At 54.0% G+C, this 27,743-nt stretch overlaps 1 protein-coding gene across 2 annotated transcripts in view; it reads left to right on the plus strand.

Annotated features, from left to right (window-relative positions):
• Positions 1 to 27,743, plus strand: part of CDC42BPB (CDC42 binding protein kinase beta) — a 103,433-nt gene that overhangs the window by 64,663 nt on the left and 11,027 nt on the right. Inside the window, exons 10-30 of one of the 2 annotated variants that reach the window (XR_015251993.1) lie at positions 201 to 367; positions 747 to 866; positions 1,645 to 1,778; positions 3,154 to 3,396; positions 4,810 to 4,920; positions 6,249 to 6,493; positions 6,600 to 6,705; positions 7,062 to 7,186; positions 7,601 to 7,706; positions 10,614 to 10,762; positions 12,156 to 12,250; positions 13,981 to 14,060; positions 17,714 to 17,803; positions 18,165 to 18,242; positions 19,508 to 19,613; positions 20,472 to 20,608; positions 21,196 to 21,335; positions 22,370 to 22,451; positions 24,248 to 24,464; positions 24,672 to 24,734; positions 25,835 to 26,247. Coding sequence is in view for 1 of the 2 variants with exons in the window: in XM_086708750.1 (XP_086564876.1) it covers positions 201 to 367; positions 747 to 866; positions 1,645 to 1,778; positions 3,154 to 3,396; positions 4,810 to 4,920; positions 6,249 to 6,493; positions 6,600 to 6,705; positions 7,062 to 7,186; positions 7,601 to 7,706; positions 10,614 to 10,762; positions 12,156 to 12,250; positions 13,981 to 14,060; positions 17,714 to 17,803; positions 18,165 to 18,242; positions 19,508 to 19,613; positions 20,472 to 20,608; positions 21,196 to 21,335; positions 22,370 to 22,451; positions 24,248 to 24,464; positions 24,672 to 24,734; positions 25,835 to 26,431 (3,191 nt within the window). In the remaining variant the exon portion in view is untranslated. Of the gene's footprint in view, positions 1 to 200; positions 368 to 746; positions 867 to 1,644; positions 1,779 to 3,153; positions 3,397 to 4,809; positions 4,921 to 6,248; positions 6,494 to 6,599; positions 6,706 to 7,061; positions 7,187 to 7,600; positions 7,707 to 10,613; positions 10,763 to 12,155; positions 12,251 to 13,980; positions 14,061 to 17,713; positions 17,804 to 18,164; positions 18,243 to 19,507; positions 19,614 to 20,471; positions 20,609 to 21,195; positions 21,336 to 22,369; positions 22,452 to 24,247; positions 24,465 to 24,671; positions 24,735 to 25,834; positions 26,432 to 27,743 lie in introns of both variants that reach the window. The other variant, XM_086708750.1, reaches the window with a different exon arrangement.

The following is a 27,743-nucleotide window of genomic DNA, read 5'->3' on the forward strand; positions in this document are numbered from 1 at the left end:
TCCGCCACCCCCCCCCCCATCATCCCATCACTTGCTGTAAGGAGGTCTCCCTTCTGAATTTTGGCTCCATCCACGACGGTCTGGCCACGGGCCTTCGTCTGCCTGTTCAAAAGACTTCTCTTGGGCCCCAGAGAGTCTCCAGATGCCGAAGAAGTCGCTGTACGCTCCGTGGATCAGAAACCCCGTTGCTTTATTTGCAGCTGCTTTTCTGACCGAGGCTCCCTAAAGAGCATAATGCAGTCCAACACGCTGAGCAAAGACGAGGGTGTGCAGCGGGACCTGGAGAACAGCCTGCAGGTGGAAGCGTACGAGAGGAGGATCCGGAGGCTGGAGCAGGAGAAGCTGGAGCTGAGCAGGAAGCTGCAAGGTGAGCGCCGGTCTCCGCTCGCCCCGTCCCCCCGCTCGCGCCCCCGTCCACTCACCCCGTCCCCCTCCGCTCACTCCGTCCCCCCGCTCGCGCCCGCGTCCCCGTCCCCCTCCGCTCACTCCGTCCCCCCGCTCGTGCCCGCGTCCCCCTCCCCCCCGTCCCCCCGCTCGCGCCCGCGTCCACTCACCCCGTCCCCCTCCGCTCACTCCGTCCCCCCGCTCGCGCCCCCGTCCCCCTCCGCTCACTCCGTCCCCCTGCTCGCGCCCGCGTCCCCCTCCCCCCGTCCCCCTCCGCTCGCCCCGTCCCCCCGCTCGCGCCCGCGTCCCCCTCCCCCCCGCTCATCCTGTCCCCTTCCCTCACGCCTGTCTCCCTGCCGTAGAGTCCACCCAGACGGTGCAGTCCCTGCACGGCTCCACCCGGGCCCTGGGCGGCTCAGCCCGCGATAAGGAAATCAAAAAGCTAAATGAGGAGATAGAGCGTCTGAAGAATAAAATAGCAGGTAGGTGTCTTAAAGAGGCTGCTTCGTCTGTGTTCCTGGGCGTTAATCCCGTCCAAGAAGATTTTCAGAGTCCTTTTCGTAGGGTGGAAAAGGAGAACAGCGTTGGCTTCTGTAACCTATTTACAGGTCTCCCGTTTCTTTCCGTCCGTTCACCTGACGTTCTCTCTCCAACTTGCTTGGCCCACAAATGAGAGACTTTTACAGTTGCAGCTAGAATCACTTCTTAGCATTTTACCCGTAAAGTCTCAGAAAGGTTTACATTTCTCTGTCCCATTCTCCCCTTGGTGGCCCTGAGGCACCAGTGCCACAGCGTATTTCTCTCCGAAGCGTCCTCAGTGGCTGTGCCTGCCGTTTGCAGTATTTTAGGGGCTGGCTCCGTCGTCACCATCTGTCCTTTGCGGCTCCTAGATTATCAAAGCTTCCTGAAGATTCAAATCGCTTTCGAGTCTTAATCCTCAGCCCTCCATTTTCTCTCTGGAACCCCAGCATCCTGGTGCTGAGAGGGGCCCCGAGTGAGCCCATGATAAGCCTTACTGCGCACCTCGGTTGCCCTGTGCCCGCGCACACGGGCTCACGCGGTCCCCGGTCCCCAGGGGAGAGCGATTACCCCGTCAGTCCACACGGGTGGCTGCATACATGACTTTTCCATGTGTGAGAAAGCAAGAAGGTTATTAAGCGATAAAGTGAGTGAAGAATCCGTAACGAATTCACTATCAGGAAGTCAGCCGACATGAAGTTTTTCCTGTAAGGGAACGCGGTTTATTTTCTCTCTGTTCAGACTCCAATAGGCTCGAGCGACAGCTGGAGGACACAGTGACCCTTCGCCAGGAGCATGAGGATTCCACACAGCGGCTGAAAGGCCTGGAGAAGCAGTACCGCGTGGTGCGGCAAGAAAAGGAGGATTTTCACAAGGTAGTTGGGGGTGATTTCACGTGAGACGGGTTTCAGCGACGTGCAGTTGCGACCTTGAAGTTGTGTGGGGCTCTGAGCCCTCCTCAGGACCCTCGTCTGCGCCCTGGGCTGTGTTGCGTGCAGTCCACGAGGGGCCAGACTGCCTCAGGGTCATGCCGTGCCGCCGACCACGCAGCCTGCCAGGTGGCTGGCCGTGAAGCGGGCGGCCTCAGCACCGGTCACCGCATCGGTCCTCGCCACAGGCCTGCTGGGCGGGCTGTGCACCAGGACCCGGCGATGCCCAGGGCCTGAGGGTCCCCGCGTCCCCACAGCAGCTGACCCAGCTGGGTTCACACGCTGGTATCCGGTGCCAGAGTCCTCCCCCTTCCAGCGGCCTCCTCCCCTTCTTTCAGCAGGGGCTCTTTGTATGACAGGGCCTTGCAAAAGAAACCGTTTGTTAAAATTTGGGTGAGTCCCCCCAAAACCCCTTTATAAATTTGATTTTCAGTAAAATGTATCAGATTGTATGTTCGGTCGGTAGTGTTCATACCAGGATTGTTTTCTAACGTACATTCGTTTATACACTTAAGTCATTAAACCTGCAGTTTGCTATGTGTTCTCTAAAACGTGCAGGATTTCAGACCCAGATTGTTCAGTCTGTCGTGGTGTCCTAACCACGGCGCTTTGTCGAGAAGTGCACAGGGGACAGGAGACTCCCTGGTACGCTAGTGTAGGTTCAGCAGCTCACTGAGCCTGGGCCGGCCCTGGTGGAGTCCCCCCTTCCCCCCAGATCCAGCTACTTCCGACATCAGACCAATAGGGGCCACCGTGACTGTGCCACCCAGTCGTAGACGAATTGGCTGCAGGAAGGGGAGGCCACGGGTGCAGCCAGGGGGGCCACCATAACCTCACTCTCGTGAGGGGCTAGCTGTCCAACAGTCGTTTTTATGTGGTTCTTTACTTTGATGGAACTCTTAAGCTTTTTTGTACGTAACGTGTTCTTTCCCAGTTCTGCTGTTTCAATAACTGGGTTGGTGACCACATTCACGCTCCGTCCACCTTTATGGCCTTGTGGACGGCATAGGGGAGAGGTCGAAACACGTGAGCCTGTGCTGTGAGCAGGCCTTCCCTCTGGCTGGCAGAGCTCGGGCTTCTGGTCGCCGCGTAATTGGGGGTCTTTCCCGGAGGGAGTTCGATCTTAGCACCTCTGCTCAGGTGGGTCTTCTTCCAGGCTGCTCGTAGCTGTGCTGGGGCCTAGCAAAGGGCTTTTTCACAGAGGTGAGCCCTTGGCTCTCGGCCGTGGCCTGTAAGCAGCATTTGCTGGAGAGGATTGAACGGCCAGCCTTCCGCGTCTCTGCGAAGCAAACGTAAAACCTCTGTCATTCTTTCTGTTCAGCAACTGATTGAAGCTTCCGAGCGATTGAAGTCCCAGGCCAGAGAGCTCAAAGACGCCCACCAGCAACGCAAGCTGGCCCTGCAGGAGTTCTCCGAGCTGAACGAGCGCATGGCAGAACTCCGCTCCCAGAAGCAAAAGGCATCCCGGCAGCTGCGGGACAAAGAGGAAGAGGTAGAGGTAGCCATGCAGAAGATCGACTCCATGCGGCAGGAAATCCGCAAGTCGGAGAAGTTGAGGAAAGAGGTAGCTTCGTGGCCGTTTCGGGGATTGTACTGTTCGGGCTTTTGTATGCTCCTACTAGAACACCTTCGAGAACGTGGGCTAAATTACATGAGTTACTTTAAAACGGATCTTAAATTTTATGAGAAGCCAAGTAAGTTGACCTGCCAAATATTTCCTTTGTACTTCTCAGCCCCCGATACCTATTGGTGAAATTATTAAAAGACATTTCTTAGGGCATTAGTTTTTAAAAATTCCCTTTTAAAGCAAATAGAGGGTATTTCTGCCCAACAAACAGAACGTAAACGTGTCGGGACGTAGTTGGCACAGCACAGCCTACGTGAATACGAGTCCTACGTCCATAAGGGGCGGCCAGGAGGACGACCAGGCTCAGCCTGGCGCCCCCAGTCAGCCCAGTGGCTCTGAAACTTTGGTTTCGGGACTACATCATGCTCTTAAGAACTGTTGAGGCCCCCAAAGAGCTTTCGTTTGTGGCGGTTACAGCTCCTCATACTTACCAGGTTAGAGGTTAAAACACTTTTTTCAGTTCAACAGTAAACCCGTTACGTGTTAACTGACAGTTTTTGTGAAAAGTAACTCCCTTCCCCCATCTGGTGAGAAGAATGGCATTTTTACATTTTTGTGCTTTTCTTTAATAACTGGCTTGATAAACTATTTCTGCATTCGTTCTGTTGTGTTACACTGTTTTGGATAAAGTATTTGAAGAAAACCCAGATAATTAAAAAAAGAAGGGTCTTTTTTAGAAAGGGCCCCAGGACCCCGCTTTGAGAACTGGCTGCCCTAGACACTCCAAATACTTTTCCATTAACGAGTGTCATATTTTAAGCAGCCCTTAGGATTGAATTCTGTTACAACTTGCTTGGTAAAAAATCGGATGCTCTATAAGTACATGCTCTTTGTCAGTCGGTGTCAAAACACCTACTTGTTTTTTTTCCGTTTATTTTGCAACCCAGATGCATTTGTAGCTATAGCATCAGTGGAACCCCTAGCGAAGCATTAGTGTCCACACTCCGGGCAGGTCACTGCAGCATCTGGGATCTGCTTTAAAGTAAAGGGAGAGGGCACTCAGCCGGCCGAGGTGCAGGGGGTCCTTTCCGCTGCTCCCTGCTTGGGCACGTGCGCGTGACCTTCACCAGTCGATAGATGGATTTGTGATCTGCAGACATCCCAATTGCCTGTGTCACCAGTCCGTCTCCTGTCCGGAAACTTAATGCCAAGTTGTTGGTTTACATTAGAATTTAAACTTGGTTTATTACTAACCAGCTGTTCCAGTCGAGCCTTAAAGTGTCTTTCTCCGCCGTTAACTGGGCCTGGGATCGGGTGCGGAGGTAGGAGCAACAGGCCCTCAGGGCCGTCCGCAGAGAGCCCCAGGGCAGGGCCGGCTTCGTGCTGGTGAGCACTGTGCCCCCCTTGCAGCTGGAAGCCCGCCTGGAGGACACCGTCGCCGAGGCCTCCCGGGAGCGCAAGCTTCGCGAGCACAGCGAGAACTTCTCCAAGCAAGTGGAGAGTGAGCTCGAGGCCCTCAAGGTAGTACCTGTAGGAGACCAGCCCGTCCTCCTTCCTAACTGTCGTGCTGGGAGTCCTCCCGCACGGTGGGCTTGTCCGGAAGGACGGGGTGTGGAGAGGGGACAGGTCACAAACGTGCCTTAATGACAGCCTTCTTTCCGTTTAGAACCTGAGTTCCTTCGCTGTTTTCCTTCCTTAAAGTGTCAGGCAGTGTCTCGTAAGTCCTGGTAAACTAACACCTGACACCTGCTGTGTGTTCAGTGAGACCGTTTCTGAAAAAGTTCCTTAAAGCCCGTGTCCTGCCACTGAAGTTGAAGACAGGCCAGTGGCCCGGGGCCAAGGGCAGCCAGGCACCTCGGGAGGGAGTGAGCGAGCGAGCGAGCAGAGAGGTGCCAGGGGCCAGAACAGGGGTGAGGAGGTGGGGGAGGGGGGCTCTTTGTTAGCCTGGCGTGACCTCAGGGGCACGAGTCCCCTTTCTGAGCCTGGGTTTCCTCATCTGCCGGTGGAGACGATAGGCCCGCTCTCTCCCCAGCATGTACCTCGGGCGGGCCTGTTTTCCCTCCATCGTCCTTGCTGCCGTCTGGGCCTGTGGGCGGCAGCCCCGGGGCCTGGACTTCTGCCTGCTGGTGCCTGAGTCTGCTCGTCGCCGCTGGTGCTGACAGTCCACCACCCCCCCCACCCCACCCCCCCCACGGCAACCAGGGCGCGTCCTGTCGTCAGTGCCCCCAGCAGCTCCCAGTGACTCGGGCCCTGACAGAGCCCCTCCCAGCGTTTACCGCCCAGCTCACTGCGTTCACCTTGCTGTTTGTCACCGTGCTGAAGAACCTTCCGCCTGATGTGGCACTTCACGTGTCCCTGCGTCAGCGGCTCCTTTAACTGTCCGCTGGGCACCACACCCCCACGCTTCACCGCGTTGCCCTGTGTCAGTGTCTCGTTGCTCATTTGCTGCTTGGCCGTCGGTCTTTCCCTGTCTGCCCCACGAGAGCAGGGACCTCGATGTGACCCTCTTAACCACAAAGGTGCCTGACACATAGTTGCCTGAATTAACAAACTGTGAGGAGGCTTTGGGGACCGATCGTGTCAGGGTGTAGACAGAGCTTCCGGGGTCCTAGGCAGATCTGGGCACGTCCCTTGTGCAAGGTAGGTGCCGTCAGCCCCTCAGATCTGCCCGACGGTTGTTAGAAGGATCTCGCGGCCGTGGCCAGCTGCATCGGGCGCGGTGTCTGCCATTGGTGGGGAGGGGACAGGAGAAGCCGCGTGTACGGTGCCCGCAGAGGGTGTGGGTGGAGGGCCGTGTGGCCCTCGAGGGGAAGACACGGACCTGTAATTTATTTTACCTTTCTCTTCAGATGAAGCAAGGAGGCCGGGGCCCGGGGGCCACCTTAGAACATCAGCAGGAGATTTCCAAAATCAAATCTGAACTTGAGAAGAAAGTCCTGTTCTATGAAGAGGAGTTGGTCAGGCGTGAGGCCTCCCATGTGCTGGAAGTAAAAAATGTGAAAAAGGAGGTACACGATTCGGAAAGCCACCAGCTGGCCCTGCAGAAGGAAGTTCTCATGCTGAAAGACAAATTGGAAAAGTCAAAGCGAGAACGGTAGGTTTTCACGTGCCCTTCGGTGCTGTGAGCGCGGGCTTGTGCCCCCGCCACCGAGAGGATTGGCTCACAGAGCTTCTGGACCGCCGCTCTCGCCCCTTCCCAGGCACGCCGAAATGGAGGAAGCAGTCGGCACGATAAGAGACAAATACGAGCGCGAAAGGGCGATGCTGTTTGAGGAAAACAAGAAGCTGACAGCTGAGAACGAGCGGGTAATCTAGTCCATGCCACCGCTCGGGGCTCTGGTTCCCGGTCGCGGGTCCTGGGAGTCGGGTGGTTTACGCAGCTTGCTTCCTACGTGAAGTAACACGTTTCCATTGGGTTAGAAGCTGCTAATTTCCTGAAATCCCCTGCTCTTGTCACTTGTCTGTTCAGATTTGGGTTGAAATGTGACCAAAGTTAGACACATTTGAAAAGTCCGTATCTGAGATGAAGTTTGGAGCGAAATCTCACAACGATTTAAGAAAACTTTCAAAATCTTCCAAAGAACGTGTAGCTTTAATAACGCTAAGGTCACGTTTAAAGGACACCAAATAACGAGTTATGTGGTACAATTGTTTAATTTCAGCTTTGTTCCTTTGTGGATAAACTCACAGCTCAAAATAGACAGCTGGAGGATGAACTACAGGACCTGGCGGCCAAGAAGGAGTCGGTGGCCCACTGGGAAGCCCAGATCGCAGAGATCATTCAGTGGTACGTGTGCCCGCCCGCCCCTCCCCAGCCCTGCCACACTGCTCGCGCTCCCTCCACCCGCGCCGCTGCCCAGAGGCCTCGGCACGGACCCGCCGCCCTCTCCCGAATCGCCGCTGTCGAGGGGCCGCAGTTCTGTCCGGTGTTCTTCACATTGGACTATAGGTGGAGAAAGTGCACCAGGTCCCTGGAGGCGTGGGTCAGGCTGGCACACCCCACACGTTCTAGCGAAAGGGAGGCCGGGCCCCCGCGCAACACGGCAGAGAGGGACCGGGGTGGCCCTTGCTAGCGGAGCCGTTCGTTGGTCGTGGGCGACCGCTCCGGCTGATGGGACGCTATGTCACTTTGTCCCACGGGGGGCAGGAACCTGTCCTCGTTTTCGGCTCCTCTCACTGGGTCTCTATGGTCCTTCTCTAGGGTCAGTGACGAGAAAGACGCCCGAGGTTACCTTCAGGCTCTTGCTTCCAAGATGACCGAAGAGCTCGAGACACTGAGGAGCTCCAGTCTGGGGTCGAGAGCACTGGTAGGCTTTGTTCTGAACCGTGTCTTTTTATGATGATGGGACTCCCCAGTGGCTTTACCTTGAACACGAGTGTAGAAACTCAGTGCTGGGCAAGTAACTCGGGTGATGCGGGCCTCCGTGTGGCCAGGGACGCCCCCCAGGTGCAGAGCGCCGCTGTCTGAACTACTGGGAGACCACAGCCACTCTGTGGAGGGACCTCGGTTCGCGCGACGGGCTCCTGCCCTCAAGGAGATGGATTTTGTCCATTCTCTCACTCCCACCCCGACCCCCCCTCCCCCCCCCAGTCAGTGGTCCGTGTGTTTCGAGTGCCCAGAGTTTGGCGAGCCGTCTCCACCCAGGCTCACTTCTGGGCGCAGCCCCACGTGTCCCTCCTTCTGTCTGCCTTTCTTACAATATGTGTGTGTAAGTTATTCTGTAAGTGACGAACACTAGTAATAATAAAGGTGTAGGGGAACTGTTTCATTAGCGTTTTAGTTAGAACTTCACAAACCCAGATTTTTATTCCCTGTTTTGCTGGTTTGAAGATGTGTTTGCCCCAAAGGGGTGTTGTTATGTCGAATGTCATTACTCCTCCTCATCCTGTCACCTGAGCACCCGGCACATATACCATCTTGTCGAAGAATACAGCTGTGTTCTTCGCTCTGTAATTGGAGAACATATTCATTTTTTGATTTTAGATTTAGAAGTACCAGTTCAGACGATCAAGTTTTTTTCATTTCTGCGTTTTGTCTTCCAGTCATATCTACGGGTATACTCGCGCTTGTGAACTGTGTTAAATAAACCTAGAGCATAAACCTTATGAAAGATGAAAGAATATAGCCCTAGGTCCTTTTAGCAAAATGGGATGATTGATATTCTTGTTGCAGAATTCTGTGTGAACAGTCCTTCCTGTTGAAGGACTGACTGATGAAAGTGTATTTCCTTCCTGTCCGTAGAAGTGTATTGTTCACTCGTTGATTCTTGAGGAAATCCGTGTGGGCCATGGTCATCTGAAGACTCAGGCTTCTGACATTCACTGGGTTCATCACAGTCGTTGGCGTCCAATAAAGCGCCCGTTTCTCTGTCCCTGCAAATCCCTAGTCAGTTCCCTTTTCTTCTCTTTATGGACGGAAAACGAAAAATTCTCAACTGTGTGGACTGAAAGCTTTTAAAAAAGTCTAATAAAGTGGAATCTCCAGATTCCTTCTGTCCCTCTCGAGAGCGGATGGAACACGGGCAGCATCTCGGTGGGAGAAGGGAGCACGCTGCCACCCAGCTGGTCTCGGTCACTGTTAACCTCACCCTGCCGAGCCCTCCATCCTCGCTCTTCCTGCCGCTTCAGTCTTCCATTGTGGGCAGGGATGATTGATGAGTAATGACATAATTGCTCGGATAGTGAAATAGGAGATGTTTCAAGATAAAGGAAGAGTAAGACAACGGAGACCCCCACAATATATCATACGTTTGTAAGAGAGTCTAACGGACCCAAATAGAAATTGCACTCCTGGTTGAGTTTTATTCTTTAAAAAGAAATTTTTTTAAGCTGCAGCTCATTCTTTTGAAGATCTCTAATAAAGAATAAAAGTCATAAAAAGCCCAGACTAAAATTGGGTCTGATGGACTTTGATGATATCTAACATTATCAAATTAATATTTAAGTTAATTAAGTTAGTATTTAAACGTGGTAATAAAAGTTTAAGATTAGGGGCGCCTGGGTGGCTCAGTCGGTTAAGCCTCCGACTTCAGCTCAGGTCATGATCTCACGGTCCGTGAGTTCGAGCCCCGCGTCGGGCTCTGGGCTGATGGCTCAGAGCCTGGAGCCTGCTTCCGATTCTGTGTCTCCCTTTCTCTCTGCCCCTCCCCTGTTCATGCTCTGTCTCTCTCTGTCTCAAAAATAAATAAACGTTAAAAAAATAAATAAATAAATAAATAAATAAATAAAAGTTTAAGATTAGAAGAAGATGAATTATATGTCAACATTTTTTTAAACAAGTAAATATCTTAAAAATATATCTTTTTTTTTTAATTTTTTTTTTTTCAACGTTTATTTTTTATTTGGGGGACAGAGAGAGACAGAGCATGAACGGGGGAGGGGCAGAGAGAGAGGGAGACACAGAATCGGAAACAGGCTCCAGGCTCTGAGCCATCAGCCCAGAGCCCGACGCGGGGCTCGAACTCACGGACCGCGAGATCGTGACCTGGCTGAAGTCGGACGCTTAACCGACTGCGCCACCCAGGCGCCCCATTAAAAATATATCTTTAAAGGGGCACCTGGGTGGCTCAGGTCATGGTCTCACGGTTCGTGAGTTCGAGCCCCACATGAGGCTCTGTGCCGACAGCTCAGAGCCTGGAGCCTGCTTTGGATTCTGTCTTCCTCTCTGTGCCCCATCCCTGTTCATGCTCTTTCTCTCTGTCTCTCAAAAATGAATAAATGTTAAAAAAAAATGTAGAAACATATGTATCTTTATGAGTGCCTGGGTGACTCAGTTAAGCATCAGCTCAGGTCATGATCTCACGGTTCATGAGTTTGAGCCCCGCATCAGGCTATCTTTCAGTGTAGAGCCTGCTTCAGACCCTCTGTCTCCTTCCCTCTCTTCTCCCCGGCTCACATGCATACACATGTTCTCTCTCTCAATAAATAAATAAATAAAGTCAATAAATAATATCTTAGAGCGCTTGGGTGGTTCAGTTAGTTAAGCTGACTTCATCTTAGGTCATGATCTCACAGTTTATGGATTCGAGCCCCACATCAGGCTCTGTGCTGACAGCTCAGAGGCTGGAACCTTCAGATTCTGTGTCTCCCTTGCCCTCTGCCCCTCCCCTGCTTGCACTATTCCTGTCTTTCAAAAATAGATCAATGTTAAAAAATTTAAAAAAAAGTATATATATATATGTATATATCTTTAATATCTGAACCATTGTCTCCAGGACCCCCTTTGGAAAGTGCGCCGTAGTCAGAAGCTAGACATGTCTGCACGGCTAGAGTTGCAATCTGCTCTTGAGGCGGAGATCCGGGCCAAACAGCTTGTTCAAGAGGAGCTGAGGAAAGTCAAAGACGCGAATCTCTCCTTTGAAAGGTACCTGGTACTGTGTTCTGACTCGATAGGGGACTGTGTGACCTTGGGCACACCCCTGCTCTGTGATATCAGTTGACTGGAAGGAGCTTTGCACGGTGGACCGTTTCTGGCCCCTAGTAGGCGCTCAGTGAGAATCGATGGGGTGGATGTGCAAATGCCCTGCGCGCATCGGAGGTCTGTGCTTATTTTCTCAGGAAGCAGTGAAGCGATGGGAGCCCGCGGTTTTGAAGTGCCAACATCTGTGTGTGTAAGAGGCAGATGCTGGTCCTCCCTGTGCCGGGTGACAAGACACGGCCACACGTCTGAGGGACAGTTCTGGCCTGCTTGTTCCCTAAGTGCTGTTTGTTTCATCAACTTCGAGTTTTCCCTTTTAAACTAAAACTAATATTGTAAATACAGGTTGAAGACGGTATGCCTATCTCAAAACATTTTTCTGACCCTCAAACACCATTTTTACACAACAGTAAATTCAGTGAATGTTTGATGAGAGGCCGCCGCTGGCAGTCTTACACGCCCAGGAGATGGTCGTGAACTGCTCTCTTGTAAAACCCAGGCCGCCCTACCTGTAGTAGCTGTTGATGTGGAAGGTGGGGACCTGGATGTCACGAACAGGGTCACTGATGGCATTACCGAGTCACACATCTTGTTAGTTTGGCGCTAAAAGAGTAAGAGTAGCGATGGCTACCGTTTAGGTGGGCTCCCTGTAAGAGGTCGATCCTATTAATCGCGTGACTGTCGCGGTGTTCCCAGGAGGCCAGCACTCTTGAGCCCCATTTCACAGATGAGGACAGCGAGATGCAGAGAGGTGTAGGTCAGCCAGCATCACCTGCTAATTCGGCGCAGAACCCCCACTCAGCTGCTGGACTGCACCGCTCGCCTCCTGGCCAGGTCACTGCAGCAGCCTGACTGCTCTGTCCCTGCAGGAAAGCGTAGGAACGAAGGCCCGCCCCCCCAGCAGCTGTGCTCAGGCGGTGGTCGTGGTCTCATGCAGCCCGCCGTCTCACTGGTTGTGGGAATGACGTTTGGAGGTCTGATGGCTGAGTAATCTGGGTGGTGTGTCCTCGGAGGACAGAGGACTCCTTTGGAAAGAGACTGGGAGGGTCGGAAACTCCACGAGGGCCTCCAGATACACCTTCATTAACCATGATTTTGAAAATCCACGTCTGTTTCTAATTCTGAAATATCTGTAATCTCTGTAACGTGCTCAGCGGACTCACCCATGCCAAGAGTGGATTTGTGTTTCCGTTCGCAGCGGGGAGCCTGCCATGTTCCGGCACTTTCCCAGGCGCTGGAAATTAACCCCTGCCCTCACATTTTGACACTCACTGAATCAACGTGTAGATATCTGTTCTCAGGGTACTTAAAGCCTTCTATTTTTTATTTTTTGTTTTAGTAAACTAAAGGATTCCGAAGCCAAAAATAGAGAATTATTAGAAGAAATGGAAATTTTGAAGAAAAAGATGGAAGAAAAATTTAGAGCAGATACTGGTAAATTATAAGCTTCTGAAGTATTTAAATATAAGGTTTTTTTTTAACAGCATGGTTTTATTTTAGATTTAATAGTTTTTAGTTATATAAAGAAAGCACTTAACATGATTTTGAAGCCAGTGTTCTCAGGTAGCGTATGTTCAAATATGCCTTTCTCGAAGGTAACCACAGTTTGTGGCTTATCCTTCCTGTTTCCTCTTGGAAGTGCAAAGCAAATACACGTGTACATAGAGTCACCCATCCGTGTCCCCCTGATCACACGAGGCAGCCTGCTGGGGCCTCCGATCTATGAGTGGGTAGGGCCGCAGCATGAGAGGTGGCCCGGTCCCGTCCCAGCGGCACCGCACCCTGCTGGGGGCTATGGACGGGGGTCGGGCTGTCCCCTCGCTGTCACAGCAGGTGCTGTAAGGAGTAGCCGTGTGTGGGTAACATGTCCTGTTCCTGTGGGGTACGTGGGGGTAGATTTTTGGAAGTGGGAGTGCCGGTTAAGGAGTAAGCATGCTTGCGCTGATGCTGGCGGTGACCGCGGCCGCCCACAGGCTTGTGCACGTGTGTCCCTGCCCGCGCGCAGGCGACGGCTGCTGCCCCACAGCCGCGTGCACACAGTGTGAGCACACAGCGAACAGGTGGGAAGGAGCATTAGAATACAGATTGTGCTTGCGTCCCTCTTACGAGCAAGATTGAGCACCTTTTGTATGTTTAAGGGCTATTTGTGTTTCTTTTCTTTTTTTCTTTAATGTTTACTTGTGAGCAGGGGAGGGGCAGAGAGAGAAGGAGAGAGAGAATCCCAAGCAGGCTCTGCACTGTCAGCGCAGAGCCCAACTCGGGGCTCCGTCCCACAAAGCGCAAGGTCATGACCTGAGCTGAAATCAAGGGTTGGACGCTTAACTGCCTGGGCCACCCACGTGCCTTGAGATTTTCTTATTCTGTGATTTTATGTATTTGTATCTTTTGCTCACTTTTTAAAATTCAGAGTAAGTTTTTTTTCTAGAAACTTTTTGTAGATGGAGGATAGAATATATAGAGCCTTTTGTTTGTGATGAAAGTTGCAAATATTTTCCCAGTTTGTCTTTTGTCATTTTTATTTTGCTTATATTTTTTACCAAGCATAAAGTTTTTTGGTTTTTTTTTTTTTTTGTTTGTTTTTTTTGTGCATCACATTTGTCATTTTTTTCCCTTTTTTCAGTTACAGGGGAATATTTCTGAGTCCCCAGGTACTCAAATAATTCACTCATATTTTCTAATACTTGTATACAGGTTTCATTTTTTAAATGTGGATTACTGGTCCATTTGAAATTTACTCTGATGTGCATTTTGAGTTGTGGATCTAGTTTTTAGTTTTATCTTTTTCCTGTGGCTGGTCGTCTAATACCAGTTATTAAGAAGTTCCTCTCCCTACCGATTTTGTATGTGACTCTTACCACATGAGGTCACCATGGGCACTTGAGTCTGTTTCTGGATTTCCTGCCCTGTTCACTGTTCACTGGCAGGAACCACTGGATTGTGATGAAAGAGGTTTCAGTAAATCTGATTTAGTATCTGGTAGATCTACTCCCCCAACCCCTTTTTTTAAGGACTTCTGAGACACTCTCCAAATGAACTTAACTAGAATCACATCAGATTTATCCGTTAGGTTAAGGAGAATTGACATCTTGATGGTGCTGAGTCTCCCCATGGGAGCACAGATGGTCTTTTAAATTTGCCTTGACTAGTCTGTTTCTTTTTTATAGGATTGAAACTTCCAGATTTTCAGGATTCTATCTTTGAGTATTTCAACACTGCACCTCTTGGACACGATCTGACATTTAGAGTAAGTAGTTATTCTAAAAAGTGACAAATGAATTTGTGATGAGTTAGAGTTGGTAGGACATGCTCTGACCACCGGTGGGGCCACAAACACACTAGTAAATTGACACCTGACAGTTTTCTCTGTCGTGCTGACCTAGGAGTGACCCAGGGTGTCAAATGGGTGAGGTTAGAGACATTTAAGGTACCGGAAATGCTCGCAGAGATGCTTCCCCAGACTTAAGTGGAAGCTAAGAAAGTGCTCAGCATCTTCAGGGAAGAATCGGCACTGGCTTCTGGCTGTGTGGTGAGCATCTCAGACGGGTTTTTATTTTTATTTTTTTTATTAAAAAAACATTTTTTTTAATGTTTATTTTTGAGACGGAGACAGAGCGCGAGTGGGGGAGGGGCAGAGAGAGAGGGAGACACAGAATCCGAAGCAGGCGCCAGACTCTGAGCTGTCAGCACAGGGGCTCGAACCCTCGTGAGATCATGACCTGAGCCAAAGTCGTTCACTTAACCTACTAAGCCACCCAGGCACCCCTCAGGCGGGTTTCTAAATACACATTCCCACCCTGCCGCAAATGAAGACTAAGCCAGCCTCATTACCACTGCAGTGACTTCTGTATGGCCCTCCGGTTTGGGGTTTGGTCTCCGGTGGCCCCCCGTGGGGTGGGCGGACGGGTGGCTGGGGAGAATTGTTGCCGTGGCCCGCCCCTGCTCAGCCACCCGCACCGGGTAGGCGGGGCGGCCCGAGGGAGCCATTCCGAGGGAGTCCCATCTCTCCTTGCGCTGCCCGCGGACCCAGTGCCTCCTTTACCGCTTCTCTCCAGACGATAGGGGTGGACCCTTGCTAGCAACCCTTGAAGTAAGCCAGAAAGTAAAAATAGCGAAAACAAATCTCATTAATGGGACTTCTGATGGCACGTCGTCGTTTTCATTGATTCCGTCTTTTTTTTTTTTTTAAGAAAACGTTAAGCCTGCGGGCAAGTTGAAAGAATACTATAGTAAACACATAGGTATCTCTCCCTGCCATTTTCTCCTAACGCACCAGTGTTTGTTTCCTAAGATGAAGGATGTTCTCCTGACACAACCATAATGTCATTGTCCTGCACGAGACCTTTGCACTGATGCTGTAGTAGAGCGTGCATGTTTTACATGTCCCTTGTCCCTGAGTGTCCTTTACGGCTGGTTTGCCTCCTCTTGTCAGGGTCCAAGCAGAGCTCCTAAGTCGCATTTAGTCTTTGATCTGGAACAGTGTCCCAGTTTCTCCCCCACCCCGACCCCCACCCCCACCCTTTATAACATTGGTATTTTTGTGGTATCTGTACCAGTCGTCTCACTGAGTGTCCTACGCTCCGGATTTGTCTGATGGCTGATTTGACGTGGGTTGGACATTGTGGCAGGGATGCCGCACAGGATGTGGACGTCCCGAGTGTGTAGGCTTCGTGATGCTTTCGGCGTCAGGTGGACGTGGCGTCTGCCAGGCCCCGCCCCGCCCCTTCGTAAGCGTCGAGCCGTCGGGAAGGCTGCCGGATGTCCGTCCGCCAGCAGCCTTGCGCCCACGGGTTGGCGAAGGCCAGCAGCCCGTGCCTGGCAGCGGTTCTTACAGAATCAAGTAGGCTTGCGTGGGTCCTGCTGCTCTGGCTCACACCTGCTCATGTTCACCTGTCAGAATGGTTTCTTGTCACGTTGGTGATGCTCGTCTCTTCCCTGAAGGCCTGAGTTTTAAGAGGCAGATAGGTTTACCTGGTCCTCACACGGCGGTTCTTTCAGAAACGTCCTGCTTCGTAAGTCTCGTGCCTCTCTCACTGCTGGAGCGCTAGACCCATCGCGGCAACCCGAGGGCTGCCGTTGTTAACGGGATGGAGGCGGCCAGGAGAGCGGCGTTAGACACAGAATTAGAGCAAGAGTAGCGATCCCTGGGGCAGGTGGTTTCAGCCCGAACTCGGCGCCACTGTAGACAGCCAGTCGGGAGGTTTTGTCACGGAGCTAGATGGAGGCCGTAATCTTGGTACCGTGTCCGGGGAGTCAGCACTCCTGCCGTCTTCGTGTTTGGTCTCGGTCCCTCCTTACCTCTGTGGTTTAAGTAGCAAATCCTTGGTCAGAGTCTGGGTTTGTCAGGAGGTGTTTCCAGACCTGAGAATCGTCTTTTAGAAGCTTCTACCCTGCTTTCTCCCTATTAAACATGTTGTTAACTATTAGAATGATTGGCCACAGTGATGGAATCACTGTATTTTTATGCAAGTTTTCGTTGGTTGGGGAGTGACGGTTCTGTTCCTCGCTTCTGTCACCATCAGCGACGCTGCCTCCCCCACATCTTCTTGCTAGCCTCTTGGGAAGCAGCAGTCGCTGCTGAGGCTGGCCCCCACGCCCTCCCTGTGTCCCTAGCAGCCCCTCAGTCATGGACGACTCTTTGCCCTTAATTCCCATCCTTGGACCAACCAAGTGAAACCAGTCAGGCTTCTTAATATTCTCTTGCTCCTCGTTCATGGAGAGATGGAACGCTAACGCGTGTAACATACCGTATTTATGGGAGAAATTTGCTTACTGTCGTAGCTTTGATAATTAGCTAATTGGTATAGCATTTCCCTTGTGAAATGAACAAATTCACAAACTGCGGTGTTTATGTGCTGTGCTACCTTCCCAGCTGAATTTGGCTCCTTCTCCAGGAACCTTGTTAATTACAACTTTTGGAAAGTGTTTCTCTGATTTGCTTGATTGGGATTTCAGTGTGGAACACAGGGTAACAGCTGCAAACTGCCCCTGTAGGAACCTAGCCCAGCTACTTCTGTGTCCCAGCGCTCGCTCCCGCTCACTGCACACACGCATGGTTTATGTGTGTCTGTTTAAATAGCAATAGCCTTTCATCAGGAAATAATAACACTCCAAATGAGGTCATTTAAAAAAAATTTTTTTTAAATGTTTGTTTATTTTTGAGAGAGAGAGACAGCTGTCAGCACAGAGCCTGATGCAGGGCTTGAATTCACGAACCATGAGATCATTACCTGAGCTGAAGTTGGGTGCTTCACCGACTGAGCCACCCAGGGGCCCCCAAATGAGGTCATTTTTAAGTGGTTTTAGAATAGCTTCAAATTAGATTCAAAGCTTTAGCTTCAATTTCAAACTGAAATTAATTTGGGAATCTTGAGTGCTTAGAACAGAACATTGCTTCCCCGTGTCATAAGGCTTTCAGGGAAATTCTTGCTCCTGGCCATAGGCCCACAGACCCCGATTGATCTCAGAATTTCTTCTTGATCCCTGAAATGAGGTCAAAAACATTTGACTCCTTTATCTCAACGATACCAGGTACGGATGAAATCATTTCTGAACGACAACAGTGGCTTCGTGGTTTCCAGTTTCTGCCCCTTACACAGGGCCGTGGGGAGAATGTGACCAAGGGCTTTGGTTGGAGGGGGAGGCTTGGAGCTTCTGGCCTTCGGTAACAGCTGTGACTTGACAGACCCCACAGTCATCACTCTGGTCTTAGAATGCCATGGGCAGTGGTCCTCAGGGAAGACAGGCTGGCTGTGAGTGAGGTGGGGTCAGATGGGAGCCAGAGCCGGGGCCGGGACCTTGGGTCCCCGGTGGAACACTCTCTAAACACAGACCACGGAATCGGAGTGTGACTTCTGCAGTTCTCTCCTTCCCACTGTTTCTTTGCCTTTATTTTCACAGAGCAGCTCCACTGGGGAGCAGGAAACACAAGCCCCGAAGCCAGAGGTGTCCCCGTCGGTGTCTGTGGCTGCAAGCACAGAGCAGCAAGAAGTAAGCAGTGTCATACCATATACTACCCTGCGAGAACCTCGGGACCCACCACCCCCATGCCCGTGTGCCACATGCTGCCCTCGGTGAACAGAGGCTGCCCTCGTGCCAAGGTGGCCCCCCTGGTCCTGCCTCACACCTTGTAGCCAGATCCCATCGCCAGCTGCTGGGCCTGACTTGTATCTCCGAGGGACTGCCCGTGCATCGGCTGCATGAGCGCAGACAGATGTCTCAACAATGTAGTAAATTAAAAATGCAGTTCATTATTAATCGGTTCTAGGGAGAAATGAATCCCAAGCAGGGTCTGACATGTTAGAGCAGTACTGAGCTAAGAGGATGCTCACCTGTGCCTGCTTGTCCCCAGGACATGGCTCGGGCCCCACAGAGGCCGCCCACCGTGCCGCTGCCCACCACGCAGCCCCTCGCTCTGGCTGGACCAAAGGTAGGGCCCTTGCTTTTACCCGTGGCACCTTCTCTATTTTAGAAGGTAACTGTATGAATAAGATAGGCTCATTGGTTTTGTAGACACGGTGAGACCCTTGTGTCCTGTTAATGGTTTGCTGTGAACAGTGTGTGGCCCAGGAAGTGTCTGGACCCTGTGTTTCCTTAATTAAATCAATGACAAGTCGTCACATTCTAATTGGGAAATTTCAGAACTCCTCTCGTTTTCCTTCATTTTCTGGATCACGTTCCCTTCTCCGATGGTGACCACTCTGTGTTATGTATCTACTGTGTTCCTTCTGCAAACTTACTGCTGCTTACCTGTCTGCACTTCCGGCAGTAGAGAACCCTGTGGCTCGTGGGAAGGTGTGTCCCCAGAGTAGGGGGGCTGCACCAGATGTGCAGTTTTCTCACCTGTCTTTTCCAGAAGCACATCTGGAGAGCCAGGCGCCAGCACAGAAGGTCCGGCACTGACCCCAGAGCTCCAGTTGTGTTTCCAGGCTTAGCGTTTGGCTTCACACATTTAGATGCGTTTTGTTTTCCTTTTCATGCAGACGTGGCCTCAACCATAGGCAGCCGTGCCAGCTAGGGACAAGACCTTGATTTTGTTGGGCTTTGGACTTAGCTTCTTGCACAGTCGGGTCAGGTGGACTGCTGTCTGCATCTCGTGTTCACTGCTCCCTTGCTTCTTACAAATGGTTTTATAGTATTTGCGTCCCCAAGTAACAGTCCTTTCGTTTTGCTGTGTCGGAGCTGTGTAGACTCACCGTCCTTCGTGTCTGCGGCTTGTTCCTCTCCTCAGCCTCCCGTGATTGTGTCCTCGTGTCTGTCCTCCCAACGGGACGGGGGTCTGTCCAGGCCTTTGCTCTCCAGAACAGGGCTGCTGTCCATTCTTTGCTTGTCTTTTCGGTCTCATGTGCAAGGGCAGCTGTGGGGGCGGTCCCCCCCCCCCCCCAGGGGCCTCCAGGAGGCACGGAGCTTGCTCCAGAGTCGGTGGCAGCCGTGGTACCACAGCGGCCCTACCCATCCCCCCGTGGTGTTTTGGTAGCAAGACCAAAGCTCACCGAAGGAAACGCGTTGACTTATTTTCAGGCTCCAGCTCTGTAGATGGGTGTTAAGCACTCCTCTCTGGTTAGCACGTACATCTCAAAGTGAAACTGCACCTTTTCGACCTTTCAAGGCCATGGCCGAGTTTATAAACTTGACCATAAACAGATGGTCTCTGCTCAGAGCCTGGGTCTCACCTTCTCGATATTCTTCCTCCAGCCAAAAGCTCACCAGTTCAGCATCAAGTCCTTCTCCAGCCCCACGCAGTGCAGCCACTGCACCTCCCTGATGGTGGGGCTGGTCCGCCAGGGCTACGCCTGCGAGGGTGAGTGTGGGCCCTGCGCCTTGAGGCCGGGGGCGGGGAGGGGGGCGGGGGGGGGGGGGGCTGTCCCGGGAGGGAATTACTCCAAGGTCAGGTGCAGCTGAAGGGAAGCCTATTTGTGAGCCAGTCGAGGGCGGGTCCTCTCTCTGTAGCTTTGTGAACACTCAGGAGGGGTCCTCGCTGCACTGGGAGAGCCGAGTATTGTTTGCCATAATACGAAACATGCAGGGTCCTGGAAAATCAGGAAGAGCAGAGAGTAAACAGGACTTTAAGCTTCTCCGTTATCATGGCGTCTGAGGATAAGCCGGTATTTTGTGTCTCCCCTGCTGCGCTCCCGCCCGGGGCCGGGCGCTGCACTCGCATTGGGCAGCAAGACCGGTTCAGGGCATTTGATCACCCGTCTCACAGATGAGCCGCCTGCCGAAGTCACACAAGCGACAGCAGCTGGGCGGGGGGTGCTCTGCAAAACAGCTTTGTGTTCTACCTGGTAGCAGCAGCCTTTCCCTTTGTTACTGGCAGGCCTTTTGATCGGCTGCCAGGACACCTGTGTGTCCTTGAAGCCACTGCCCTGTCACACGCCTGTGGCAGCGAGGCGCGGCTTCCCGGGAGAGCAGTGTGGCTCTGCGGCCGCGCCCCCAACGCCAGCCCTCGCCTCCCCGCGAGGGCCCCGCCAGCTTGCCGGAGAGCTGCTTGGTGCCAGAGTCCCGGGGCTCTGTGGGGCCTGTGTTCCAGAATGTGCTGGCTGCACTGGGTGTCTGGACCCTTCCTGCGACTCGGGGAGGTGATTACTGAGCCTTGTCCTGCCCCGGAGGAGGCGGGGCCTGACGGCCGTGCCCCCCCCCCACCCCTGCACTTTTCCAGTGTGCTCCTTCGCTTGCCACGTGGCCTGCAGAGACAGCGCTCCCCAGGTGTGCCCCATCCCTCCTGAGCAGTCCAAGCGGCCGCTCGGCGTGGACGTGCAGAGAGGCATAGGGACGGCCTACAAGGGCTACGTCAAGGTAGGACGCGCGGAGACCCGGGTTCCGCCGCCTCAGCTCTCCTGGCCTCGGGCGCCATGACACGAGAGCCGCACCCCACTGCTCCCGAGGGCTGTCCTTGGTTGCTTTGTGAAGTGACCTTCGCGCTGCTCCTGGGAGGCCTCCCCTCCTGGGCGCTAAGGCACTGGGGCCCGGGTTCCGAGGACCCCACAGAAACATCTCCGTCTGCCAGAGCCCCTTGTCCCCGCCTTCTGGGCCGTGCATTTAAAGACAGGGCTCCGTGGCCAAGTGCCGCCTGAAAACCACTGTGTCTGGACAGCCTCCGGCCGCAGCCTCGCAGCTGTGTGTGCTGTGAACACGCCTGTCTGCTGACTCGTCCGCTTTGGCCCGTGCATCACCTTGGATCACGTGTGGATCCCTCCCCAGTAGTGCCTGAGTCTGCCCGGGCCCGGACCCGGCCCTGGCACCAGCCTGGGAAGGGCACGAGGGGGCTGTCCCCGGAGGAGCGGGCCAGCCGTTCGGCAGCTGGAAGGAAACCACGGGCGGGACGTCTCCCGGGGCCGCGGCCTCCGCTGCGTGGACTGGAATGTGGCCACTGTTCCCTGTAGGTCCCAAAGCCTACCGGGGTGAAGAAGGGGTGGCAGCGGGCTTACGCGGTGGTCTGTGACTGCAAGCTCTTCCTCTACGACCTGCCCGAAGGAAAATCCACCCAGCCTGGCGTTGTCGCCAGCCAGGTCCTGGACCTCAGGTGCGTGTTCTGTGTGGTCTGTCCTATCGTGTGAGTTCCGACTTACTGTGCTGCTTGGTGATCTTTAACCCCGTCACACCTTCGCATCCGTGCACATTGTATGCACGTAGAGCGCGTGCTGTAGCAGCCTGGGTATTTTTGCACACTACGGTTTGCCAGGTAGGCGTTTGTAAAACATAAGAAAATGACACGTCCCAGGAGCAGGGAGAACATACCCCAGAGACACACTGTGCAGCCTAAGGTGTCAGAACCCGAGAGTACCCTTTGTGACAGTGATCTAGAGCCCTGGGCTTTGCCGCACAACACCCTCTCCTACACCTCATCTCATCACGGGCCCTCCTGGCATCAGACCTGGGAGGCTGGCGGGGCGGAGTCAGCACAAGGGACGCGCTCAGCCCAGGGCCCGGAGTCCCCTCTGCCCGTTGGCACCCACCCTGGGCTAGGGCCCGGCACCTCTGTCCCCAGCTGTTCTTGGGGACAGCGGGCTGCGGCAGGCGCCCTGACGACGGCTTCAGGGACAGAAGCGTAGCGGGGTCACCTCCGTGGCGGTCCCCACTGCACATCCGTCACTGGGCTCGGATGGGCCCCAGCCTTCTTGACGAAGAGGCCGCTGGCTGGCAGGCGGCACGGGGACTTGGTGTTAGATGTGGAGCCCAGGACTCGGAGGGTATCGGACACGGGCCTCCCGCAGTCACTTTGGCACATTGCACCCCCTTCCTTAGGGGCCATCACCAAGCGGCCACCTGATTATAGCCAAGTAGGGGCCAGTTCGGTGACGTGTCTGTGACTGGAGGCGTCTGACACAGATGAGAACGGTGTGACCCAGGGAAGGAGCTTCTGTTCTCTCACGTCCCTAACCACTGAAACGCGTGCAGGGTCCTTGAGTCATCTGTTGGCTTTGTCAGCGTGCTTTCTTACCCAGGTGGAGGCAAGGGGCTCGCCTCACATTCTGTATCCTTTCCCATAAGTAGGGCAGAGGACCGGCCCGTGTGCACGTTTCTTTCTGATATTCCAAGTGTTCTGTTTCTTACCAGGGATGAGGAGTTCTCGGTGAGCTCGGTCCTGGCCTCAGATGTCATACATGCTTCTCGCCGAGATGTCCCGTGTATATTCAGGGTATGCTTTTTTTCTGTTTCTTAGAGATATTTTACTAATCGTAAGAAAGAACTCCCGTGGTTAAAATAACAGTTCTTTTTCGGAGCATTTTGATGTGCCATAGCAAGGGGCTAGCTGGTCCAGGGTGGACCTCCTCTTCCTCTACCTCCTGCCCCCCTGATTCCTTCCCTCGTGTTGGGGTCCCTCCTTCCTAGGCCCCGTCTCCCCCACCTCTCTGGCACTGCCTTCCGTCCTGCACCTCAGCCGCTGTGTATGTCTGTGACTCCGGTCATGACGTGCCTGACGCTGGGAGCCGCCACGTCGCCCTTCACGGGTGCAGTGTGCCGCCGCAGCTTTCCTTCCTGGGACTCAGTGGCCACTACCTGGAGCGAAACAGGAAGAAGCCAGTAGACGTTTCTCAGCACTGTTGTTGGCTGAGATGGAGAGGCCCCTCCCCCCCCACCCCCACTGAGTTTACGTTAGATGGTGCGCCATTAGGAAGCTTCTGAGAGATTGTGGGATGGGGAAAGAATCCCCCCAACCCCTCCACTGGGGATTTTTTTGAAGATTTTTTTTTTTTTTAATTTTTTTTTTTTCAACGTTTATTTATTTTTGGGACAGAGAGAGACAGAGCATGAACGGGGGAGGGGCAGAGAGAGAGGGAGACACAGAATCGGAAACAGGCTCCAGGCTCTGAGCCATCAGCCCAGAGCCCGATGCGGGGCTCGAACTCACAGACTGCGAGATCGTGACCTGGCTGAAGTCGGACGCTTAACCGACTGCGCCACCCAGGCGGCCCAAAGATTTTTTTTTTTTAAGTTACTTATTTTGAAAGAGAGACCGTGTGAGTGGGGGAGGGGCAGAGAGAGGGAGACAGAGAATCCCAAGCAGGCTCCACACTGTCAGCACGGAGCCTGATGCGGGGCTCAAACTCACAAAACTGTTAAATCGGGACCTGAGCCAAAACCAAGAGTCAGACGCTTAACCGACTGAGCCCCCCAGGTACCCACATTGGGGATATTTTATAAATACGGTAGAAGTTTGGCTGACCACCAAATGGAATCCAGGAAGCCTCTTTCCTTAAGTCTCCTTTCAACTCAGAAACTGCCTCTTACGTACAACACAGAAAGCTGCCACCGTTGCTTACAAGGTGATCCTTCTGTAGGAGCTTCAGCTGCCCAGGGGATTCTCACAGGGAGGCATGTTTGGGCAAAGCACTTTTGTTGGAGATTCTGGTTTTCCTGTACACATTCTGAGAATCTGCTTTTAATTATAACAAGGGCATTCAAGAAATCAGTTTCTGTTTTTTTCGATGTTTTTATTTATTTTTGAGGAAAAAAGAAACCGTGAGTGAGTAGGGGCAGGGCAGAGAGAGAGGGAGACAGACAGAGAATCCAGACGAGGCTCCAGGCCCTCCTGAGCTGGCAGCACAAGCCCGTCGCGGGGCTAGGACTTGTAAAACAAAAACTGCGAGATCATGACCTAAGCCGCAGCCTGACATTCGACGGACTGAGCCCCCCAGCCGCCCCGACAAATCAGTTTTTAAATGGGACAACTACATGACGGTTTTGGCAAGAGTGGAGTTAACTAGAACCTGACAAGGAAGGGACGCGGGGTGCCTGTTTATCGCTGTGCCCCTGCCCGTGTCCGGCAGCAGAGCCCCTCACACCCTCCGCGGGCGCCCGAGTCACGGTGCTGGGAAGCACGCCCTCCTGTTGCCCACCTCCGGTGCGAGGTGGTGGCCGGGCCAGGCTGGGGGCGTCTGTTTGCTGTGTGGTTTGGTTGTCTTATGGCTCTTCTCTTTGTCTGTCATGAAGGTGACAGCCTCTCTCTTAGGGACACCTTCTAAGACCAGCTCACTGCTCATTCTGACAGAAAATGAGAACGAAAAGAGGAAGTGGGTTGGGATTCTAGAAGGACTGCAGTCGATCCTCCACAAGAACCGCTTGAGGAACCAGATCGTGCACGTCCCGCAGGAGGCCTACGACAGCACACTGCCTCTCATCAAGGCCGTCCTGAGCGCCGCCGTCGTGGGTGCGTGCCGGGGGCCGCGTGGGGCCGCGCTCTCCCAGCACGGACGGCAGCGCATCTGGGGGGTGCCACGGGGCCGGACCTGAGCGCGCCACCACACGAAGGCGACGGCCGCGTCGTCCGTTCGAATGTAGTCCCGCACCTGCTCTGAGAAGCCAATGGCGCGCCCGTAGCGCTGACTTTGTGTTTTTACCTCTCCTGCCTTGACAGATGGGGACAGGATCGTGGTCGGCCTGGAAGAAGGGCTCTATGTCATAGAGGTGACCCGTGATGGTGAGTGCACAGGGGCTCCTGTCCGTCCTGGGTTCGCGCAGACGGGAGCGGGATGCATGGCAGGAACCCGCAAGGGCTGGGACGCATTTGGTGATGTGGGAAGCGTGCAAAGGAAGGGAAGGGCGGACAGCTGAGAAAAGCAGTTTGCGACAAATAAGACAGATGTTAGTAGCCGTGGAACGTTCACCGGTGCCTCCGAGCGCAGAGTGCAGTGCGGGGCAGAGAGCAGCCCCAGGGGCCGGGGGTGAGCTGCTCACGGCCCTCACCGAGCTCGTGTAGGAGAGGACTGCATAGGCAGCTGGGGGTGGGGGAGCTTCCTAGAAGGAAGAACGTTTCCTGAATTCCTCCGTGTGCTGAGACCTGACAGGAACTTCCCTTCTGTCGCTTCAGATTTTTGACATTTCGTTCTGCCCGGCAGGAGAATGCAGAACATCTCCTGTCTCCCCCTCCTCACTGCCCTGTGTCCGGGGACAGAGATACAAGGAGACCAGCACTGGCCTGGGCCCTGGGCCAGGCTCTGGGCACCACCCCTAGAAATGAGGGGCTGCTCCCGGGTGGGCAGCGTTCCCTTCCTGCTGAGCCCGGAGCGAACACACGTCACCTGCTGCCGGCCTGCCGGGGCCCGTTGGTCCCTCAGGGTCCAGATCCAGGGCTCTGCTTAGAGAGCCCTTAGTGCAGGTCCTACATCCAATACCCCCGATGTTATGGGCCCGGTGGGGTTGGCAGCTGCTTGCAGAGCTTGAGGGTCCAGTGAGGTTGGAGACAAGTCTTTGTTCCCTAAATGCAACCCGAGGGTTCTTGGCCTCAGGGATGAGCTGGAAGGACGTCCAGCGCCACTTCCAGGCTGGGGCCCTGGTGCTGGGGCGGGCAGGGCAGGGCAGGAGTCTTAGAAGGGTGGCCCCCGGGGGCCGCTCAAGGAGGGCGCTGCCCTGGCGTCTGCAGGGCAGTGAGGTTGGTGGGGGTGGAGGCACGTTCTAGAGCACGATGGGGCCGTCCGTCCCTTCACGCCGACTGCGGGGAAGGGAGCGGTGGGGAGGTTCCTGGCACCCTCGAGCGGATGCCCTCGAGCGGCTCTGAGACCCGACGTTGCATCCCCGCAGTGATCGTCCGCGTTGCCGACTACAAGAAAGTGTACCAGATCGAGCTCGCTCCCAAAGAGAAAATCGCCGTCCTCCTCTGCGGCCGCAACCACCACGTCCATCTCTGTCCGTGGTCTGCCTTTGATGGGGCGGAGAGCAATGTCGACATCAAGCTTCCGGAAACAAAAGGCTGCCAGCTCATAGCGACTGCAACCTTGAAGAAGAGCTCTTCCACCTGCCTGTTCGCGGCCGTGAAGCGGCTGGTCCTCTGCTATGAGGTCCAGAGAACTAGGCCTTTCCACAGGAAGTTCAATGAGCTGGTGGCCCCCGGCCCCGTGCAGTGGATGGCCGCGATCAAAGACAAGCTCTGTGTGGGCTACCCTTCTGGGTTCTGTGTGCTGAGCCCCCAGGGGGACGGGCAGGCTCTAACCCTGGTAAATCCCAGTGACCCCTCGCTCACGTTCCTCTCACAGCAGTCTTTTGATGCCCTTTGTGCTGTGGAGCTCAAAAGCGAGGAGTACCTGCTTTGCTTCAGCCACATGGGACTGTACGTGGACCCGCAAGGCCGGAGGTCACGCATGCAGGAGCTCATGTGGCCTGCGGCGCCTGTTGCCTGTAGTATGTATATGTTTTCTGTTGCCATATCTCTGTTGCCGCTTTTCACATCGACAGTGAGCACGTGTCCTGTTTCGCTTTGGTCTGTCTCTCGGTTCCCTTAGCTGAGCAGTCAGGCGCTGGAGCGGCGGGCTCCGTGGGTTTCTTCGGGAGAAGGTGTGGTCCTGACACCGCGTCTCAGACCGGCCGGCGGGCGGGCTGCAGGCGGGCTTGCCTCTCGAGCCGGCCTCCAGCCCACGGCACCTTTCTGTCCCCGAGCGCCGGGGCCTTGTGGGAGCCCCGCAGCCAGAGAACCCCAACAGGGATGGTTTATAAGCTCACGCGGTCATAAAAACAAGTTACAGGTTTCTGGCAGCCAGAAAAAGTTGAGCTCCAGTGTCCGGTAAAGCTCCCGGAGGGACGTTTTCCGGAAGTGCTAGGAGCTGCATTCCTGTGTTTGCTCAGTTGCAGTGGCTTTCTGTGGAACGCAGTCCCTGGACACGAGTCATTGAGGCCTGAGCCTGGTGAACAAGGACCTGGAGTGGGTTCCACAGGGCCACACCCCGCCCCGCCGCTATCTGATTGCTCAGGCTGGACTCTCAGCCTCAGATCCCACCTGTTCCGTGTATCCTGGTCACCCGGGTCGTCCAAGCAGCGGGTCGCACAGAGAGCAGGGAGTAATTAGACTAGACACAGGGTGCACGTGGATTTTGGGCTGGTGGGGTGGGGTCACAGGTCTTATCTAAAAGGACAGCCTTTTTTGGTGGCTGGTTGATGGCCGTGCCAAACTGGCAGTGTACCCAAGGGTGCTGGAACCAGGATGTCAGGCCCTTGGGGCAATCGATGTGCTAGGCTTTGGCTCTCCCGCCTCGCCGGCTGATTCCTGACTTGCTTAGCCCCCAGCCAAGGGCGCCAGTGCAGCAGACAGGCAGGCAGGTGCCGGTAGCCCAGGGCCAGCAGGGAAGGAGGCAAGGCCTGTTGCCATGACACTTCTCCGGTCCCTTCCTTGCCGCCTCCCGTCCTCCTCGTGGGAGACTGCATAGGAATGGCCCCAGAGCCACGTAGGATCCCTGCCAATCAGTCTTTTCCTTCAGAATCCTAAGGTTGGTGTTTGTTTATTTTTGAGAATGAGAGAGAGAGAGAGAGAGAGGCAGACTGCAGGCAGGGGAGAGGCAGAGAGGGAGACACAGAATCCGAAGCAGGCTCCAGGCTCTGAGCTGTCAGCACAGAGCCCAACGTGGGGCTCGAACTCACAAACTGTGAGATTATGACCTGAGCCAAAGTCGGACACTCAACCAGGCGCCCCTAGAATCCTAAGTTTTTGAACAGTTTATTG

Source organism: Puma concolor, chromosome B3, assembly GCF_028749965.1.
Source record: "Puma concolor isolate L17-30 chromosome B3, mPumCon1.1.hap2, whole genome shotgun sequence".
Taxonomy (NCBI): domain Eukaryota; kingdom Metazoa; phylum Chordata; class Mammalia; order Carnivora; family Felidae; genus Puma; species Puma concolor.